Source organism: Lagopus muta, chromosome 5 (assembly GCF_023343835.1).
Source record: "Lagopus muta isolate bLagMut1 chromosome 5, bLagMut1 primary, whole genome shotgun sequence".
Taxonomy (NCBI): domain Eukaryota; kingdom Metazoa; phylum Chordata; class Aves; order Galliformes; family Phasianidae; genus Lagopus; species Lagopus muta.
In genome coordinates this window covers 22414416-22436134 of record NC_064437.1, presented here as the reverse complement: position 1 = coordinate 22436134, position 21719 = coordinate 22414416, and the positions used below count along the sequence as shown (strand labels likewise).

Here is a 21719-nt window from a genome sequence, read left to right as displayed (position 1 = left end):
TCTCTATGGTGAGGCAGGGCGGGAGCGGGAAGCGAACGCGACGAGCGGTTCCGGGTCAGCAGCAGAAACCACTTCCGGGTCAGAGCGGCGGCGAGCACGAGCGTTTCCGTCTCCATCCGGGCACTGAGCGCGGCGGCGCGGGGCGGAGGGCGCGGCTCCATCCGGGTCTCGGGGATGCTGTCAGGACGCCGGCGGGCGGGGCCGCGTGTGGGGGTGTGGGACCCGCCTGGGGCCGCTCCGAGCGCTCACGACCGGCTCCGCCGCCCCCGGCTCCGTCGGGCCCTTCGCATTCCTTCGCTCGAAGGGATCCGCCTCGGGACCGCGCCGCTGCTCGGGGTCGGAGGTCGTGCTGGCCCGGGCGGGCCACGCCCCGCGGCATCGAAGGCAAGTGGCAGCGGCCGGCCCGGGGCGGCTGTGGCGCGGTGGGCGGGAGGCTGAGGGTTGCTGCGCCGTGCGCTCGCACACGGGGCGGGCTGCGGGCTCCCGGTGGGTCCTGCAGGGCCCAAGTAGTCTGGTGTCGGCTGCAGGGCTCTCCATTGGTCATCTGGGTCACGGGCTGTTAACGTTCCCCTTTAGATAGCAATGCTTGATTCGGATCAAAAGCACTCACGTTGCTGTCAGGGCTCTGCTGTGCTTTAGGAGTGCTGAGCTCCACAGCTGACCTCACGTTACTGAAAGGGGGAAGGGGGGGAATTAACGTGGTTTCTCCCAGAGAGCATATCTGGATTTTGAGGACAATTTTAAATGTTGGCTTTAAACTTTATAGGCTTTTTTTTTTCTTTTAATAAAGCATCAAACTCAGTCAAACTCCATGTTTTCACTGCAAAGTTTGTTTCATCATCAGCCTAAAAACCTATGGTTCTATTAAAGCTTTCTGCTCCAGATGGATTATTTTCACATGTAACTGAAACTTGCATTGTATAGCATGTCTTAAGAAAACCAGCAGTAATTTGTAGCAGTCATAGAAAATGTGGTAGAGATCAGCTTGTGAACTCAATTGTGTTAGGGTAAATATGGGTATCAATGTACTCCTCAGTACTTAAGCTCCATATGGGCTGCTACATGCCAGGCAAAACCATATTTTGCTTACAGGTTAATTTATGTTGTGCTTGAAATATATACATTCCTTTACTGTTGTTTTTACTTTCCTCTCTAGAAGACAGTATGGTAGATTATATTTTTTCTTTTGATAAACTCCATGAAGAAGTTACATTTACAAATGGTTAAAACTATGGAAGTGAAATGAATTTATAGCAATTATTTTCTAAAACTAATAGTTTAATTTCAACATCTCAGTGTTGATCATGGATATTCACTGGTAATATTTCTCCTGTTAGTGGGAACATGTTCAAACTGGGCAGGTTCATACCAATACTCATTCATTCATTTCTTTTGTTATATTTAGTCTGTGACTTAAGGCTTTTCACATTGCTGATTGCATTCATGTAACTCAGAAGCTGGGAATATTCCAGAGCCAAAATAGTACTGCTGAATTTTCCATCAGGGCTTGAAATTCACATTCATTGTTACAGCTCAGAAGCAATAGTAGGGTTTTGGTAAAGCACCCATTCAATGCATATTTGCATTTAGTCATCTGCAGGAATGATATTTGTCTGTGTTTTGGAGATGTGAAAGGAAGAAACTAACAATGAAGTGTGGGCAGAGGATAGGGACTAGATAGCAAGATGGAGTAGCTTTGGGAGCTTGGTACTCTGAAATACTAAATAGGATTAAGAAGCAGCCAGTATGATTTAAGTAGTTCAATGCTGAATAAGGAAGGGCTTTTAAAAAACACTGACAATTTGTGTTAGGATCCACGACATTCTGTTGATTTGAACTGCTCTTTTAAGTCCCCCAAGGCAGCTCTGGAGCCAGGAGGACAGGTTCTGCAGGCCATAACCTGAGTGTGCTCACTGGCACTGCAGCAGGTAGGTATCACAGGCTGCAGAAGAGAGAGAAGCTGTGGTCACTCTCTGCCCAAGAGGCAGGCAGCAGTGATTGCCAGCCTCCTGTGAACAAACCCTCCCTGGTCCTACTCCCCACTCACTGTCCCAGGGCCGAGTCCCTGCAGCACTCACCTCTGCTTGCTATGTCCCCTTGCTCAGGAACCCCACAATCCATTGGTGTGTGCATTCAGTCACCAGCCTGGGTCTCCATCACCTTCTATTGATCAGTGATTTTCTTTTGTACTGGTGATTTGGAAAAATAAAATTTGCAAATTTACTGTCTCCAAAGTTATTTACCTTCTGTGAACTATTTCCTCTCTGAAACTAGAGACTGTTTTTTGCTGTTCTGGTTTGGATAAAATACAAACTGGTGGCAATCTCTGCAGTAGGCTTGCCTTTTACACCAAGTGCTGATGTAATAGCACATTGTTAGCTTGTGCTTTCCTATGAAACCTACTCTATGGGACCTGCTGTAGCAGGGGGTTGGACTAAATCATCTTCAGAAGTCCTTTCCAACCTGTACAGTTCTGCAATTCTGCAGTAAGTATAACAGAGGGAAATCCCAGCCTCTGCAGTTTGAATGGTAGGAATAAGATTTACTGCAAATATGCCCCTTTATTGAGAAAATTGTTAACTAGAGCTGTGGCTCACATGCCAAAGACTGATCCAAAGGAAATAAGTGTCACTGAAATACCAAAAGCAGCTCAGTTTGAGCGCTTTGAAATAAGCAATAGCCCTGGTTCTTTCAAGACAATTGCTCGGATCTAAAGGGATCTCTACATGTTTATACGTGGTCTGTAGGAATTAAACATGAAATCATATAACCTCTATTCTTGGTGACCTAGCCTGGAGATTCAGCAGCCTCCATAGGCATCTTAAGTGCCAAAAGAGGCAAATGATGATAAGAGGAAGTTTTCCACTGCAAGTGGTGAGGTCATGGTACGGGCTGGCTCCTGGCTCCAGCCCTTCCATCACTCAGGTTCATTGCACACACCTGAGCTTCCCTGGCTTGGTCCTGCCTTCCTAGCAGGTGCTCAATCATTGCTTCAAGCTGTGACTTAGCATTTCTGCTACAGTATTTAAATGGCACCAATGCAAGTTGAAAACATAGGAAAAAATTAAAAAAAATTAAGGAATTGTGTTTATATTTATCTAATACAATCTTTTTGGATAAATGTTATAATCTGTGAGATTATAAGTGTTTTGTTTAACTGGAGATGTGGCCCTTCCAGTTCATTATAAGCCTTGGTAACCCATCAGTGGGTGAGAAGACTTTTCTTACTTGCCTTTTTTTACTGTAATGTACATTATGGCACAGATATGGAAGCTGCAACAAGAAATTATTTCATAGAGTTCATCTATGTGGAGATCTAGTTATTCATGCAGAATCCTGTATGCTTCCTGTTCTTAGTTATACTTGAGGGTAATGGTGTTTTTCCATTACCTGTTAATGTAGCTGGGAGTTCTTTTTTTGTTTGATTTTTTTTTTGTGTGTGTGTGTTTTGTTTAGTTGTTTTTTTTGGTTTGTTGGCTTATTTCCCCTGAAAAATGTATTAATGCACTCTGACTGGGATTTTTGGATTTTTGTTTGGGTCTTTTTTGTTTTGTCTTTACAAAATATTACTGTATGGGAACTGTTGAGTCAGGCCTGAAGCACTGATTGAACACCTGGGAAAAGGTCCTGGTCAGCCCTGGGAGCACAGGTGAAGGCAGTCCAGCTGTGTGAGCAGAAGGGGTGGAGCCTGGCTGCACCTCTCTTAGAGCTCATTTAAGGGCTGACCTTCACTGGGGGCTGTATAGTGAAGATGCATGTGTTTATTGTTATTATACTTTTTTAAATTAAGAGCTCAACTTTTATCTCATTTAAATTTCATTTTTATTATTTTAGTAGCCTATAGAATGTGGTGGGGGCTGCTGATAGTTGTTTGTTTTTTTTTTTAATTCTGGATATAGGTAGCATATCACTGTAGGTAGGCAAGAATGGAGGAAGGGTAATTCCCTTGAAGTAAGGGAAGTCATAAATCACTGTGTAATATTTTACTTATCTCTATTGAGAAGAAAAGTTCTTTCTCTGTTAGTGGTATTTCTTTATGCTTACTTACCCTGATAAAATAATTACATTCATCATCGTCTAGAAAAGTGCATCAAAGGCAGCTATGTGCCATACCTAAAGATGGGTAAATGGATTTCTTGGAAATGCCACTTGTGGGTGCATGCTTTATGTAGAGATTAGGTTGCTCTATGTGTATGTAGCATGGTAACTGAGCTATTTAATGTCTTTTTATTGTTAGATGAGAACTGAGGAAACTGTATTTATTGTTGTTTCGTGAATGTTTTGGGAACAGTGATGATAGTGATGTCTGGATCAGGCTGATCTTTAAGATCTGTGATTCTATGATAGTTGACCATGGAGGCGTGTGCTGTGTCAAGGAGCAGAGGTGGACTTTAGAATGCAGCAGCTTTAATAAGACTGATTGATGAAAATGGAGGTTATAAAGTGTTTTTTTTTTTCCTCGTTACCCTGCTGACTGAATTCTACTTATGCTTATTTCAGTTTCCATATTATGGGCTGAATATTACCATCCTAATGTTCTTCAAGTAAGAACAGTATTGTTGCATACAGATACTTCTGTGGAATTCTTGAAACTCAGGAGTATATGAAGAACTGAAGGATTGAATTCTCACGGTGCTTTCTTTCCTTTTTACTAAAAATGTAAAGCAGTAGAGAATTTCTGTGTTTTTTTAGGTTTCATTTGATGCAGCAGACTATTTGAGCTTCTAATATAGTTTCATTTTCTTTTTCTTGAGCTACTGTCAGTTGTTAAGAAGCTATTGTGTAAAAAGCCTCACTGAAACCCACTGTATTTAAATTCTCAATCTTCTGATTAAATATTCTTCTAGCATTTTACTTTATTTTAGCATTGTGTTTCTTTACTTGGTGAGTTCTATCATCCTTCTGCGAAATGGAGTGGAACAAGATCCCAATTTTGTCCAAATTCAGCATGCAAACCAAAAACCTACTTAGAAAAGTAGTGTAACATATTTGTGGCAAAGAAAAGTGACGTGACCACTGTTTTAAAAGTAAAGCTCTTCACTAAGAGAGTGGTGAGGTGCTGGAACAGCTGCCCAGAGAGGTTGTGGATGTCCCATCCCTGGAGGTGTTCAAAGCCAGGTTGGATGGGGCCCTGGGCAGCCTGGTGTAGATTAAATGGGGAGGTTGGTGGCCCTGCCTGTGGTGGGGGGGTTGGAGATTCATGATCCTTGAGGTCCCTTCCAACCGTGGCCAGTCTGTGATTATGTGATTTTTCTCTATACCACTGGTTGGCATAAAGTAGTTCCTAGTGAAACTACTACTAATTAAGGGAATTAATTCATTGTTATTGTAACTTGCGAGGTAGGGAGAAAATTCCCAATCTCTCATTGGGTTTAGTTATTGCACGCTTAGAGCATACTTGTAATAAGCTTATGAAGAAAAAAGGCAAGGTGTATAGATCTGATATATGTACTTAAGTTAGAACTGAGAAAAGGATATAGTCGGAAAGCTTTTGTAGTAGTTTTAAATGAACATTACCATTCTTTCAGCAGACCTCTTGGAAGTGCAAACAATGGAGGACGAGGCAAACCAAGTGCAACCCCCAAATGAAATGCAGGTGCCGAACTCCGACAGCAATTACGTGTGGCATGTCACCGACATGAATCGACTGCACCGCTTCTTGTGCTTTGGTTCAGAAGGTGGTTCTTACTGCGTCAAGGAGCAGAGGCTGGGCTTTGAAAATGCAGCAGCTTTAATGAGACTGATTGAGGAAGGCAGAGGTTGTGAAGTTGTTCAGGAAATTAAGACATTCAGTCAAGAAGGCAGAACAGCCAGACAAGAGCCCCTGCTTTTTGCGCTTGCGATCTGTTCACAGTGTTCTGATGCAAAAACAAAACAAGCAGCGTTTAAAGCTGTTCCTGAGGTGTGCTGCGTACCAACTCATCTCTTTACTTTCATCCAGTTTAAAAAAGATTTGAAGGAGGGCATGAAGTGTGGCATGTGGGGCCGTGCACTGAGAAAAGCTGTGGCAGATTGGTACAATGGAAAGAATGGCATGGCTGTTGCATTAGCAGTTACAAAATATAAACAGAGAAGTGGTTGGTCTCATAAAGATCTTCTGAGATTGTCCCACCTGAAACCTGCCAGCGAAGGTAATACGTTTTCATCCACCTGAAAATACTTCATTTTAAACCTGTAATATTTACAGTGGAATAATTTTGGAAACATGAATACCTGTGTTATCCCCAATAGGGGCTGATTTCATGTCTGGTGTGTGTAGCCAATAAGTGCACGGAGTTGGAATCCACATAAAGGTCTCTATTTCAGTTCTGCACAGAATCAGGTGCTTAGCTATCCTTTGCAAAGTAAGCACACCCCTGACTAGAAGTGGTTATAGATAGCCGTTTACAGAATTACTTCTCTTTACGGTTTCTAATTGGTTATTCTGTTTCATCTTTGAAACACGCATATCATAGGGCTAGAAGATGATACATCTGGGAAGGAATAGCTGCTGTTACATTCTCATCTTGTTTCCATGCAAGAGTGTATGATCTTTAATGTGCTAGTAACCCTTAATAAGCCTGAAGGTCCCTCATTGGGCATTTTTCTTTCCTTTTTTGTTCATGTTAGCTTGTTGTCATGTACTTGCTTGTGAAGTCATAAACAATCTGACTACGTGTTTTTCACATACTTGTGATCAAATGTTTATACTGGCTTGACCTTGGTTGTCTACACCAGTGTGGAATGATGATTTCTTAGCAATTGTATAAATTACACTGTAAAGATGTGAGGGATCATGTCAGAAATGTAACTGTCTTCAAGGTAAGAAGTCTAGTTTTACTTTCCTTATGTCAGGAGAAGGTCAAATAAATATAATAGTTCCAGTTTGTTCTTGTCTGTTTACAAATGCTGAAATAATGCTTTTTCATTAATTGGGAAGAGTGATGGTTTGGAATCCATTAGGCTCTTTATTTTCAGGGAAAATAACACAGTAATCAAGATAGCTGTTTTAAATTGTATGGAGCTGACCCTCTTTAGAACTGATCATCAGGTCTGGGAAGTTCCTGTTATATTCTTTTCATTGTTTCTTCATTTGGTTTTTAACAAAAAATAACCTGCTAACTTGTTTGCTGGAGTGACAGATGTCAGTATAAAGATTGTAATCCTGCTTGGAAAATATTTTCCTCTTCTATAGGTGTAGCTATTGTCACTAAATACATCACCAAAGGGTGGAAAGATGTCCAAGAAGCTTACAAAGACAAAGCAGTTTCTGCTGAGACTGAAAAGCTTTTAAAATACCTGGAGGCTGTGGACAGAGTGAAACACACAAAAGATGAATTGGAGGTTATTCATTTAATAGAGGAATATGGTCTTGTTAGGGAACATCTATTGACAAACCATCTGAAATCTAAAGAGGTAGGTTAACTTAAGGAGCTTTGTATTCTCCTTACAGTAACACTTAGAATACTAAGATTTCTGTTTAAAGAAAATACCCTTCTGCTATTTTTTTCCAAATTGTTTACACAAGTAGGTAATTATAGAACAAATCTTCACATAACTTGCACATTTATTTGAACATACACTTAATTAACATGCAGGTGTCAGTTCTTGTACTTGGGAATCTCATCTTGTTTTCCTTATTCTTTGCTCGGAGGTTTGGAAGGCGTTGCTGAAGGACATGCCCATTTCTGTGTTGTTGAGAAATCTAGGGAAGATGACTGCAAATTCAGTCCTTGAACCACGGGGCTCAGAAGTGGCAATAGTATGTGAAAGACTGCGAAATGAGAAACTGCTAAAAAAGGTAAAATTAATAAATGAATAAATTCATAATCATTGCCAACCTTTGACTCTTAATCTCTTCCTAAACTGTTCCTTTAGGCAACCCCTTTATGAAATATAGGAAGGAGTCTTTAAGAAATTTGTAGCTTATTCTTTTGAAAAAACTGTGTAACTTGTTTACAGATGAGGTGTACTGACATCTGGTATCTTATACTGAGGCCATCGCAAGCTTTGCCTGATGGGTTCATCCGTTGTTTGTAAATCTTGTAATTTAGAGTCAGCCATGCAATCCTAAAAAAGTGAATGGAAGGCACTTTTATGAGATCCCGGGAAGTGAATGAAGTAATTAGCTTAGCCTCTGAGAGGAAAAAGTGACAGAAAGGGAAGCCTTCCTCCTTTCACGTTGATTTACAGTCCATCAGACGTATTACAGTAAGAGGGAAGAAGGGTTCTCCAAAGGCAATTTTTGCAAAGGCAATCCTTAGGAATGTATCAGGAAATAGGGAAGGTGAGTGACTTTCTGATAGTTCTTTAAGTTGATTAGTGGAATTGAAAACAACAATTCCCTTTTTTCTTGTCTCACTGCTCTTTCCTTTCTGTTGTTTCTTCTTTAATTCTGTGTAATTACTGATGCACTGGAGAAAGGGATGCAAAGGTGGTAGGATAATACCTTGATAGAGGAAAGATGAGACAGGCATTCAGTTTCCTAAGTTTTGCTGCTGGTGATTAATGACTTGAACGTCTCCAAGAGGAAAGAAGCAATGTTTGTAACTCAGTAAATGAGTAAAGTGAAGAGATTTGAAATATTATGCAGCAGCAGCTACTATACAAACTCTTCAAAAATAATTAAAGCATGCAGATTTTGCATTATAGTCTTCATTTTAGTTTGTGCGGCTTCTTAATATGTTCTTATTAAGTTCAGGCTTCTGAAAAGTTACTTAATTACTTTGCCTGTAGGGTAGAATACATCCATTCCATGTATTGGTTGCATTAGAAACCTATAAATCTGGACATGGAAGCAGAGGGAAGCTTTGGTGGCGTCCTGATGAAGACATTTTAGAAGCTTTAGATGCTTCATTCTACAAAACTTTTGAGGTAATGTAATTCTATTTACTAGGCTTAAGTCTATTTTCTGAAAGCTTATAAAAAATGTAAGTAAATGTTTACTGGTTGAATAAGAGTTTTCAAACTTGATAACAAAAATCTTAATGATTTTAACTGAATGGGGGAAGGGGGAAAAAAAACTTAGTTTTTGGCAATGCTATTGTCCTGTAATGTTGTCCTGAAAAAAAATTAAAAACCAAAACACATCTAGGTGGCAGGCAGAAGGAAGAACAAATTAATAACTTTCTTGTATATGTTCTCATTTGTCATTCCTTTTAGACACTTGAACCAACAGGAAAACGTTTCTTAATTGCAGTTGATGTCAGTGCATCAATGACTCAAAAAGTTTTGGGCAGTGTGCTGAACGCTAACACGGTTGCAGCAGCGATGTGTATGGTGAGGCATTAAATTTCTCTATGTGTAACTACATGCAACTTGAGCTGTGATTCTGAAACAGAGGTACTCTAAAGCTGGTTAGAAATCAGGGGGAAGCTGCTCTGTAGTATTCTTTTATGTGTGGAAGATGTGACAGTGTGCCATACTGATAGTTTAAATGCTTAATCACAGAATCAGAGTGGCCTGGGTTGGAAGGGACCTCAAGGATTGTGAATCTCTAACCTCCCCTCACCACAGGCAGGGCCACAAATCTCCCCATTTAATAGTAGACCAGGCTGCCCAGGGCCACATCCAACCTGGCCTTGAACACCTTCCAGCGACCAATTTCCAGTTGTAATCAAAGTGGTGAAGGCTGCTTTTTCACTCAGCTTAACTGAAAATACATAGAAAACAATTCAGAAGCATTGATAATTTAATACAGATTGGATTAAGAAAACTTGGGGTAATTTTTATATGCATTTGAACTATCAATGGTTCCTCTGTATTGCAGTAGCTTTTGCCTCTGTTTGGTATTGTACGGTTTCATGTGTGTTTATATTAGAGTGGAACTTGTTTGGTTTTAAACATGTAGTGTTTTATGTCAGAAGGGAGAGAAGTAAGGAAATACATTTAGTGACAGTAATTAGAGCAGCTCTTAAGCTCTGACTTTTTTTTTTTTTTGTGGTGTTGTTTATTCACAAATTGCAGAATATTTAAAGTACAGGGTGGAACTTTAGCGTATATGAGTGCCAGTGACTTAAATAAGGATATGATATGTTCACCAGGGAGTATCTTGATTTGGGCAATAAAATTTCTAAACAACTCTTTTTTTGTCTTCCTCTTCCTCAGGCTGTAGCACGTGTTGAGAAGGATTCCCATGTTGTTGCCTTTTCGCATGAAATGGTCCCTTGTCCTGTGACAGCTGATATGATGTTACCTCAAGTATTAGTGAAAATGTATGAAGTATGTAAAATTAAAATAAAATAAAATAAAATTGGGAGACTGCCCTTGCTAACATCAGAGTTGAGAGGTCTCAGCAATTACATAATTTGCATTTTATTTTGTTTGCAGTCATTCTTGGTGCTGTGTTTAGATGATATCTATATAGTAAACCACAGGAATCTTTCCCTCCCTTCTATTTAGGGAAAGCTCAACTAGAGTGATTATTTCGACTTCCTGAGTATTAAATAATGACGTTGACAATGGCATTACTAGTTCACAGTGCTTACTTTAAAAAGAATAAATAAATAGGCAGAACAGAAGTGAATTGAACAAATGAAGTGTTGTTTAACAAAGAGGCCTCTGAATATAACAAAACATGAAGCTTACCTAAAAAGCCTTTTTTCCATGGCTAACTAATTTCTGTAGTAATATATATTCCATGTATATGCTTTTTTTCTTTTAAGATTCCAATGGGTACCACTGATTGTTCCCTTCCAATGATATGGGCTCAGAAAACACAGACAGCTGCTGATGTCTTCATTGTATTTACTGATAACGAGACTTTTGCTGGAAATACTCATCCTGCAACAGCTCTTAGAGAGTACAGGGAGGTAAATATACTTCTGAGTGCTTGCAATTGATCAATGCAGTACAAAATATGTCACTGCTGTCCATGTTTTAGAGACTTAACAAGTTGTGGCTATATGAAGTAAATAATAATTTATACAGTGTTAAAAAAATTGTATTTTCTACTTTGAATTAGTGGAAATAATTGTACATAGTTAATGACACTGAATTACTAAAAGGATTTGTGATTAACCTACTCTGCTTTGGCATTCAGGGAATATATGAATTTCTGCATTCTATATGATTGATTTAATAAGTTCTAATACAAATAAGTTAATTGTTGAAAGTTCTTAAATTTATTTCTCTGAGCTTAGTGTTACTGTTTAACTTGGATCTCTGCATTAAATTCCCCCAGACTATTAATGAAGTAATGAAGGTAAGCCTGTAGAGAATGAGGTGATAGTATCCTGTGAAGAAAGTTCTGTACATTTCAGAGGGGCTGTGTAAGCTGTGTAGCTTCAATGTTTGGAAATAGAACTAAGAAAAATACCTTCTTGCCAACACATTGCTATTAAAACTATGACTTGAACAGCAATCTTTCACGCTTTAAGGGAAGTGTTTTTAAGTTAATATACCTTAAACTACCAGTACAACTGTGTATGGACGTTGTCATTTGAATCATATTCAGTAATATGAAATTAATACCTAAATCTTTAACTTGTGTGGTGAAACTATGTTATTTCATATGTATGAAATGTATGAATATGTACTCCATAAAATCATGTATGGAGTTATTTGTAGAGCTTAGTTCCCGTGCCTACATTTGTGCTTTTGACATGGTGTTTCTGTACTCTGATCTTCCTAAGAGTTGCTTTGCTTCACCTTACATGTTGCTAATCTACAAATTTGGCTCATGTAGTTGAATTGTTCAGGCCACAGCTGTTTTTGTTGTTTAACCAACATTTGGAAATCCTTGCCTTAGACAAAAATACACTGACTTTTCTTAGATGATTTATTATCATCAGATCTCAATATTTTCAAATAGCAAGCAGTGTTGACATCTGAAATGATCTATGAAACTTAATATTGCAGGAGAGTTTTTTTTTTAATATCTTTCATTGTAATTACTTCATTTTATTTTAATGTCACTGATGTTTCTATTGCAACTTAGTGTTAACAGACAGTCTGCTATTCTTGTCATGACACGTCTGGTTTCTATCAGTTTCTGTGCCTTTTCAGACAATGGCTTACGTAGGCAGGATTGCAAGATTTGGCCTGTGGCATGTTTCAGTTACTGTGCTCTGAAAATATCTTTTTGTTTTTCTTCTAGAAAATGGGCATTCCTGCTAAATTGATTGTATGCGGAATGACATCAAATGGTTTTACGATCGCCGATCCAGATGACAGAGGCATGTTGGATATATGTGGTTTTGATGCTGGAGCTCTGGATGTTATTCGAAACTTCATTTTGGATTTGATTTAATTTTCTAGGCGTCTGTTCTTCCCTGTGGGTCCATTGCTGGCAACAGACTTAACCCTGGGAACCCCTGGCCAAATGTACTTTATTAGAATATGGCACATAATATACATATCAAAAATGTTACCTTTTTGTGAGGGGAAAGCAAGAAAAGCAGATGATAAATCACTTTTCTCCTTTTTCCTGTTGTGCACAAATTAAAGTAACGGTGGGAAGTTTGCTAAAAGTTACGGGGTTACACAACATGTAATTTAATTTCATTTATAATAGATCATGAACACGGAGATGTTTTCCCCCCACTGCTGCGTGATGGTTGTTTACAAGAATAAATTGATGAATTATTCCTAGGATGGGGCAGGAAAGAAAAGTGGTTTTAGCTTTTTAATAGTGTCAGTTTAACAGCAGGTTAGTTGAGTGTGTTTGTTTTTTTTTTTCTTTGGGCCTTTTTAAAATTTAGGTATTTTTAGCAAATTCCTAAGCTTCAACAGTTTCCATTGTCATACTTTGGGTCTACAAAAACCCATTTTCTGGCACAGGTAAGACCGCGCAACTGTGAAGTATAAACGTTACCCAGTGAAATTTCACACTGATAAACCTGAAAGGGGAAGAGCCCATGCTAAATCTTCTAGCAGGGATATCTGGATTTCTAAGAAAAAAAAAAAAAGTTCTAAGAGAGGAGTAGTTTCTGCAGTTTCAGAAGCACCGTGTTAGAGTTTGTGTGCTTCAGAGAAAATTTTACAGACTTGCTAGGCCTGGAAATGTCTGGGAAACCACATTCAGAGCTTGCTGTGACTTCAGGCAGCAGCAGCATGCTTTTCAGTGAGGAAGATCAGCAAGTGCATGCATCTTAGCCTACTCTTGAAAGCTGAATGGCAACAACCAGAAACAAATAACCACATTTTCTTCAAAAGAATGTATTCAATGACACGTAAATAATCTTCTTGATGCAAATACTTCATTTTTACAGTCTTTTTGTAGATGAACACTACTTCTGATTTCTTAAATTAATTTAATCTAATGCTTTTCAAAACTACCTCCAGTTTATAGTGACCAATTCTTAATAACTTTTATGAAATATACAGTTGCCTCGTTCTCAAAATCTTGTTTAGGAAGTGACTGAAGCTAGATTTTTCTTTTTTTCATTCTGATAGTAAGAGTGTGAGGAAAGAAGGAAAAAGCTAGTGAATATCTTACCACTTAGGAACAGGGACTGATAACAACTCGTGTGTATATGTATTTAAAATGCTGTGTATGTGTTTATAGATGTGTGTGGGGGGGGAAGTTAGAAGATCTCTTTAGGAGATCGCAGTCTTAGAGTTTTTTTCATTGATGGTTTTATCACTTCTCATCAGACATTTTATGTCGGCCTCTTTTGTGATAATTCTATTTTAAACAGTGAATTTGATGTTAATTTGAAAATAAGTATGGTTTATAAAAATAACCCAACTGTGGTAAATGACATGTAAGACCATATTTTTCTGCCTAAAAAAGCAAGCTTTTAACTGTAAAATTCAAGCTCATATTATACTTCTGATACCTCTAATTATGCCTCCTACATATTGACTATAAATCCAAAGCTGCGGTTCTGTAGGATGGATATCTATTTGGTGCTATCTAAAATGAGATTACATGTTTCTGAAGGTATTCTGCTACAGGCTTATACTCTACCTTAACAAATGAAAATGGTAAGGGAGTCCTTTTCTGACACTAAGAAACAACAGAATTGTTTTAAATCCATGTCTTAAGGAGCGGATGGTAGGTGTGTTAGTTTTCAGGGAACATGAATCAAGTTACTTCTGGATTATCACTGCTATTACGATGCAGCTCTGTTAGAATGCTTGAAGAACACTTTGCTAGCACCAGCTGGTCAGGTAACACACAGAAATAAGTGTTCCTACAAAAAACTAACAAAATAACACTTTGAGTTTGGAGAAAAAAAAATTGGTCTTTTCCTGTGGAAAAACTTCCTACCAACTGTAGTCTCCTTGCTGAATAAACATAATAAATACAGGGAATGAACATACTTACATGTTAATTATTTCAAGTAAATGCACTGGTTTGGGAAATATTTTTGGTAGTAGTGTGTTTGAAATGAGACAATAGTCAAACAACTGATCAGATGTTTCCTGTTAAGCTAGAGGCGTTGAAAATAACTGATGGCTAAGTATCTGTTGCAAGTACTTTTTCTTATTTGAAGTAGTATTTGTGAAGTAATAGGAAATGTGTTGGACTAAATATGGAATGAGAAACTTGAACTGGTATTTCAAGTATCTTTTGGCAGTTAACTGCATAAATATACTGCAGGTAAAACATTAGTTATTAACAGTGACTGAAATTACAGTAGCATTGCGGTGTTGAAAGTGGTTCCGGTTTAAAATACGATTCCTTGAAGTACAGGGAAGGTGAATTTTTCAGTAGGACTTATAGAAAATGTAGCTCTCTATCTGTTGATGCTAGGTATAGTTATCTGTGCTGGAGTACATAATATGCCCCTAAATATTTTCCTTAACTCCATATCGAAAAATCTTGTTAGAATTTCTGCTGTAGGGAACCTGCTTTGGCAGGGGGGGTTGGACTCGATGATCTCTGGAGGTCCCTTCCAACCCCTACAGTTCTGTGATTCTGTAATATTTTATGCGGTGGCTGTCCAATGTAAAGCTAACACTGTTGAGATCCTGTTGTCATCTGCTCCCCCTTTAAAGTTTGCACAGAGGGAGAACCAAAGTGTTTCAGCTGTCAGCTTACTTTGTGGTGTGCTGACCCCTGTTCCTGCTGTCTTCTTTCTGGGGTTGTTACTGTCTTGTGTTAAGTGGCATAAGAATGATGCTGCATTTTTCTTTTCCATAGGAGAAAGTTGATGGGTTTTTTATCTGCCTGCATGCTGGATTTCAGGAGGACAGTATGACTTATGTGCTATAATACACATTTCTCCTATAAACTGGTAATTCCTAAAATGGTACCTGAACACGTGAATGGGCAGCAATTGTAATGTGTAATATAACATGCTCCAATTTTTTTTTAAACAAGACCTGAGACAAAATTGTTAAATTTAGGTGATAATTCAATACACCATCAGTAACCTGCCCTTTCACTAAAGAGGAGACATCACTTTCTCAATTTGATAGTATCTTTTGCATTGGAGGAACGCTTGGACTAATAAAACAAAAAATGGGGCTGTAATTGTGCTCTGCAGTTTACCTGTAAAATAGAACAGGAAAGAATTTAAAAATGGTGAAGTTCAGAATAAACACTTAAAGTCTAAAAGTGCAGCTGGGCGAATGCAGGTTTCCTGATACATGTCACCATTAATAGGCTTTCAGTTTGACTGTCATTTCAGTGAGATTCCCTAATAATTCTTAGTCTAAGACATAATCTAATAATATTCAGGCACTTTACCGTTAAGGAAAGGATCTAATGGTTGGCAGCACAGCTGAAGTAAAATGTTCATCTATAATGAAGAGCTGTAAGCGGTGGACATCAGAGGGGCAGGCTTTTTCACTGCAGTGATACACTTAAGAATATGGAAGGCTTCTAAATATAATACAATTAGTCACCATTGTATAATGAATCAAGACAGTTGTGATTTTGCCAAGAATTAAGATTTTGTGCCAGGAATTGTATAGCAAGAGAGAGCAGGGTTTGGGATGCTTGTAGGTCTTAATTACACAGGGGCTTAATTTGCAGTTTTCTGTGCTCAAAGAAGTCTAAAGGTCAGTCTAAATTAGATACAAAGTTAGTGAGGCTGGTTTAACTGCCCAGTATGCAATGGCTGCTAATAACTGGCTGTAAAGTAACTTGCTGCTTTAAACCACAGTTCAATAATTGTGGGAGCAGGATGTTGAGAGGCTATCCGATAGAGTGTATGTTCTTGGCTAAAGAAGAACACCAGTCATTTTGGAAATGTATTTTAACAATGGCTCCAACTGAAAAAACACTAGGAAAATATTTTTCTCCATTAGAAGATACTGTTCTTCTTAATCGTGTACCTAACTTGTAGCTGTCATACCAGAAGCACTACTGTTGGTTCCACTGATGTTTGGCTTTTCCATATTTTCCCATGTTCTGCTTTTCTCTACTCATGTTGGCTTTTTTTTCCCCATCATTCCAATCACTGAGTGAACTTTAGTTTATACTTGAATCTCTCTTTGCTCCATGCTCTCCTCCTCTCTTCTGTTGCCTGTGTTCTGCCTTTATGCCATTGTTGAGCATGATAGCTTAGCTAAGCAATTTATTCCACAACTGATGTCATAGTACTTAATTTTAAAAGCAGGACAACTTTATTTACCTTTCTTTGGTTATATAATTCTCTAACAGAGTATTTAATTTGCTGTATTTGTCAGATCTTTGGTTTTAAAAGTTGCATAAATTACAAAAGTGTCTTTATTCTTTTAAAAATCCAGCCTCTGCCGTTGCAATTAAATGGTACTATTTTCACAGAATAATTTAAAAACGGCTTCTCAAATGTAAATCTTCTTTTCAGAATTAGTTTGGGTCCGAGCTTTCCATTCCCTTTAATATTGTCAAGTTGCTGTTACATGCAGAACAAGAAAAACATATGAATGAATCCTCTAGATGAATGGGCAGCTTCTCTGCAATATTGAAAACATTTGAATAACAGAATGCGTAGAAATAAAGCAGAGCACCAGTCACTCATCTTGCTCACGCTTTGTCTTGTTTGTTAAGCATTTTGCCAGTTTGTTTAGCTGCTTGCAGTGGTTCACAGAGTACAGATAGGTTGTGAGTAATTTTTTCCAATGGCTATTTTGCTGAAATGATAGATTTCATTGTACCACAACACAGTACAGTGTACAACGCTGCCAAGTAAGACTTAAGGGGGAAATGTAAAACAAGGCTGTATGCTGCTCTGAGCTAAGACTTTAACTTAAGCAGAAAGTTGATGTCTTTAAGTTAATGTGCTTAAAGCTGGATTGATGATTTTGATACTGTCAAGTGTGGTTTCTCTGGGTATTTCTGCATTCTAAATCTATATATTTGCATATGTGTACATGGTATGTTGGGAACTTCACAAATGCTTTGTTAACAAATAATGAATGGAGATAGCTGTTTTCCTGATGATACCAGCTTTTTTTGTTAAGTGCAACTAATTACAAAGAAATGTCTGTTCCATTATGTTCTCAACTAGAAGTGTAGTTCTACTCTTGAGGAAGAATCCTGTGGAAGAAATGAGCAGATGAGTGCATTCACAGTTCTGTCTGCTTTGTGAAATAACAAAGAAAGTTTGCTTCCAGCTTCTTAGGAGCGTGGTATTTGAGCTGGATGAGTGCTTATCTTAAGTATAATTCCTATTACAGAGGATTTTAGGGGGTAATTTTGAACATTCAGATCCTAAGGAGAGAATTATGGTAAGATAAACAGCTTTTGTTCTAGAGATGATTTTCTATTTATTTATTTTTAAAGCAACAGTTTTAATGATTGGCTTTGAATGCCTCCTTCCCTCCCTTTTTTTCCCCAGAGTAGAACCACACTTCAGCTGCCATATCATGTTTAAACAACTTAAACGTAATGTGGTGGCTTTGTGCTATCTGGTAACGAAGCCACCGTCTTGCTGCTGCTTTCTATGGAATTACACAAAATTAACAAGAAAATATTTGGATGGGGAGCCTTAATGCAGTTGAAAAGAAGCATAATTAACCCTTTGATTGCCTTAAGAACATGATTTTCTGTAATAAATTGGCACTTGTTGGACTCTGCAGGCAAGCAGCATGCTTTCTCAACCATTGGAGTGGAATATTGCCTTAAGTGACAATGCCCTGAGACTTCTGAAATTTAGAACTCGAAGGGTTATTTTAAACTATTGTTTGGGGGCTTTTTCTAACAGGGAACAAAATGAAAAATTTCTTTGCATATCGTGAGTACTTACATTATGGATTTGCAGGCTTTCCAGGTGCACAATTATTAACCTTGTCAGAAGATATAACTGGCCTAAGAATGATGGGCAAAGAATACTTTGATACCAATATATGTGCAAAATAAATTCTTTTCTTAAGTATAAATTTAGGGAGAGATGCACACTTGTTTGTTTAACTTAATGAGTGTTGTTGTCAAGACTTAAGACAATGATGAAATTAGAAAAAATAAGTAGTAAATTGCAATGGTGAAAACACGAGGTCAGTGTGTTATCTCTAATTACATGAATTAAAGATGCACAGTGCAGACCAGCTGCATACTGAACACTTTCTACAAATAATATTATTTAAATTTATTTCAAACCTGCATCCCAAAAAGGAAGCTGTCAAATTCAGATGATAGTCTTGCAATCCTAGTTAGCTAAAGATCAGTGTAGAGCTTTTGTTATCTTGAGGAAGGACTGAATAAAAATCCTTGACTAGCATTTTTAGTCTAAACTGTGCATCTTTAGTACTGTAATGGTCTCTTACTAAAGAAAGAAATTTTTACTACTGACATATGAGCTTTCTTGAAATAACCAAGTCTTGGCATTGGTTGGTCTGGCTTTGGATGTACATTTTACTGAAACTATTGAATTTAGGTTTTTTAGACATTTAACTGCAAGTTAATACTGCTAGTAAATTGCATTTTTGACTGTAGAATATAAATACTAAATAAACTCTATGCATATTGGACTCATTGTGTGTGGCCTTAAGTGTCAAAACAGCATTGAATGGTTCATAACATGGTCTGTAGCTGCAGATTAGGCACAGGTGATCTGGCTTACACCTCGAGGCTATTCCTGAATGACAGTATATAGACTGGTACTGCAGAGTAAAGACCAAGGTGGTGACCTCATGTTCTAAATGTTCTAAAATGGCAAGCATCTTCTCCCTTTTTACTGCACCAATTAAACTTCAGTAGTGAGGTGATCAGATATTGAAATTAGAGGGAGGCAAATGAAGTCAGACATCCTGCACCCTTCATATCCAGGCCTGGCACAAGAGAACAGCCTGCTGCTGCAATATGTCTGCTTCCACAGACATATATGACAAAAGAACTAAAAGAAAGTTGGCTGGATTTGGAAGACTTCTGTAGATCTTCAGCAGATCTTAATGTATTTCAGTACTATCAAAACCTAGCTGGTCTTAACATGATAACTGAGCTGTTTGCAAGCCTGGGTAGCTGAAGGTTTTGTTGGACTCTGATCAGATTGAGAGTGATTATGAAAGGCAATGAAGAAACTGACTCACTTCTACTCTCAGCTTCCATTAAAATGAACAATGGATGTTGCCACTGGGCTTCCTTGACTGATTCCGTTTGTATAACTTGTTCCCATACATTACAGTTAAATAATAAACAAAATTACAATGGAATTTGCACAAAATACAGCGTTTCAATACTGTTAAAACACAAAACAAGCGCAAGTACAGGTACTGCTTTTAATAGGAGGCAAAAACACTTGAATGAGTAGTACAAGTAGTGTAGAAGTAGCAGAACTTTGAACACGTTTTACACAGCAACATCACTACAACTTCGTTGCTTCATAATTGCTTTGTGGCCCCCTACAGAGCCATTGTACTGACCATGCAGTGCAATGGTGGGAACAAAACCAGAAATGAAACTTATGTGCAGAAAACAAGTAAAAACCACCCAGGCACTAAGATTCTTAACAACTTTTAACTCCTGTACAGTTGATAGTGTGAGGCATATTATGAGGATGTAACAAAAATGACATGGTTATCTTAGACCTGGGTTCCAAGAGATACATAATGTTAACTGCCACTGTGGTTGTGGTAAAGCTGAGGCAAGAAGACAAATTTGTCAGTTTGATGAAGTCTGTGTCAGAGAATCACTTGAGACTCAAAAAAGCACAGTCTGAAGCTGCTTAAGCCCAGCTGTTGCAGTACATCTTAGTGATTTTTTAACTTGTCTGAATTTTCACCCATTTTATATAAAAGATAACTGAGGCTAAATAGTAGTTCCAGAGTTTGTTTTCACTTGACACTGATGAATTAATGGGAGCAGCTTGCCTTCTTCATGAAGTCTTTGAGTATCTGTAGCACCTCCAACAAAAGTCCCATTAACAAACACTCTTGGGACCTGTCAGGAATGTGAAATTTGCATTTGTTACTTCAAATAACAAAATCTAAGCAAACACCATACACATGCAAGCACTGTTCTGTGTTCATACAAACTACAGTCTCATCGTGAGTGTGTGTGTGTGAATATACACATAAGAATGTAAATATTTCATAATATACAAATTCATGTTTCAATATTATTGCATAACTTATGTCTACAGAAATTGAAGACTTTGTTTACGTGTTCCTCTCAAAAGGAAAATAAAATCACTATATGGAAGATTGTAATAAATTTTTAAAATTTGAGTCAGGCAAGGCTTACATAAAATTAAGACATAAAACGTGTTGTACACAATGAAGTGTACGTGCAGATGAAAACTGAGTTTGATACTTAAATGACCTTAGTAGCATTACAGAAAACAACACCTCTCAGACCTGAAGAGGAAAACCAAGCACAGAACTCTCTTGCAGTTCTTGCTTTTACTTTCAGAGCTTGTATCCTAAATTTACTTGGCCCACCAAAAATTAAGACCTCAAGATGGCTGTAACCCATAGGGAAAATGTGCAGTGTAAGTTCTTCATCGCCATATTACTTGCAAAAAAAACCATACTTACTGTTCTGCCACCCGTCATCTGTTCAAGAATGTCTTGGAACTGGCTTCCATTTTTATTCACATCCAGTTCTACAGCTGTGTAATCGACATTTAAACCCTCAAAAAGTTTTTTTGCCATTCTGCAGTAGAAGCATGTTGTTTTAGAGAAAATCACCACGCAGTTGCCTGAGATTACCTCCTATATATTCAAAAGAACATTCAAGTTAGTAAGTTGGTGTATTTTAACAGTATCCAATGGGTATGAAAACAAGCAGCAAGCTACCAATCTGCTACTACAGCAACAAACTCTTGGGACGGGTAACTTTACAAGGTTTAAACCCCAACACTGCGAGCAATACTAAGTTTGAGGATCACCTGTTACCTGGATCTGATTCACAGCAGCAGCATCAGACAGCTCGACAGAGGTGGGCAGCCTATTTCCCATTCTAAAACTGAAGAGAAATTTAAGTTTAACACACGACACGTTCTGCAGTCCTCAATTTAAAGGTTAGCTTCGTACCATTTTCTTTAAACGGAATTCCTCCGTGAGGTGGGAGCTCACAAAGCCCGCAGTACGGCAGTTCCTACGCGCCTTACCCTGCACTGCCGCTTCCCTCGCGCAGGCCGGAAGACGAAGATTAACAGCCTGCTATGAGCTGTGAGATCACCCAGACCCTCCCAAGAAGTGATACGGGCTGCACCCAGCTCCCCCCACCCACCGGCCCGTTCCGCCGCCCCCTCCTCACAGCCCCCGACCCACCGGCCCCGCAGGCGCAGCGCCCTCTGCAGGAACATGGCGGCCGCCAGGAAGGGGCGGTGCTCTCACGCAGTCCTCACAGCGGTCCGGCATCGCTCTCAGGCTCCTCCTCTCAGCACCGCCCCGCAGGAAGCGCGGCTGCCCGGCGCTCTGCC

At 38.7% G+C, this 21719-nt stretch overlaps 2 protein-coding genes across 12 annotated transcripts; one reads left to right on the top strand and one right to left on the bottom strand.

Moving 5' to 3' along the window:
* Window positions 1–5: 5 nt before the first annotated feature.
* Window positions 6–18825, top strand: RO60 (Ro60, Y RNA binding protein). Of its 7 annotated transcripts, none has more exons than XM_048946877.1 (9): window positions 6–384; window positions 5532–6131; window positions 7175–7395; window positions 7634–7780; window positions 8716–8853; window positions 9142–9258; window positions 10087–10200; window positions 10644–10790; window positions 12077–18825. In XM_048946877.1, exons 1-9 carry the CDS (start codon window positions 6–8, stop codon window positions 12227–12229), a joined length of 2016 nt encoding a protein of 671 aa, XP_048802834.1. In that variant the 3' UTR covers window positions 12230–18825. The 7 variants fall into 7 exon arrangements, with proteins under 7 accessions (XP_048802834.1, XP_048802833.1, XP_048802835.1 ...); XM_048946876.1 differs by having other exon boundaries at window positions 5529–6131; XM_048946880.1 differs by lacking the exon at window positions 6–384 and adding an exon at window positions 1988–3209.
* Window positions 18826–19558: 733 nt separating this feature from the next.
* GLRX2 (glutaredoxin 2) lies at window positions 19559–21637 on the bottom strand. Of its 5 annotated transcripts, none has more exons than XM_048946895.1 (4): window positions 21568–21637; window positions 21190–21259; window positions 20830–21006; window positions 19559–20233 (listed from the first exon to the last, which is right to left on the bottom strand). In XM_048946895.1, the coding sequence occupies exons 1-4, from the start codon at window positions 21600–21602 to the stop codon at window positions 20102–20104; spliced, it is 414 nt and encodes a 137-aa protein (XP_048802852.1). In that variant the 5' UTR covers window positions 21603–21637; the 3' UTR covers window positions 19559–20101. The 5 variants fall into 5 exon arrangements, with proteins under 5 accessions (XP_048802852.1, XP_048802853.1, XP_048802854.1 ...); XM_048946896.1 differs by having other exon boundaries at window positions 21190–21253; XM_048946897.1 differs by lacking the exon at window positions 21568–21637 and adding an exon at window positions 21405–21522.
* Between the last annotated feature and the right edge of the window lie 82 nt (window positions 21638–21719).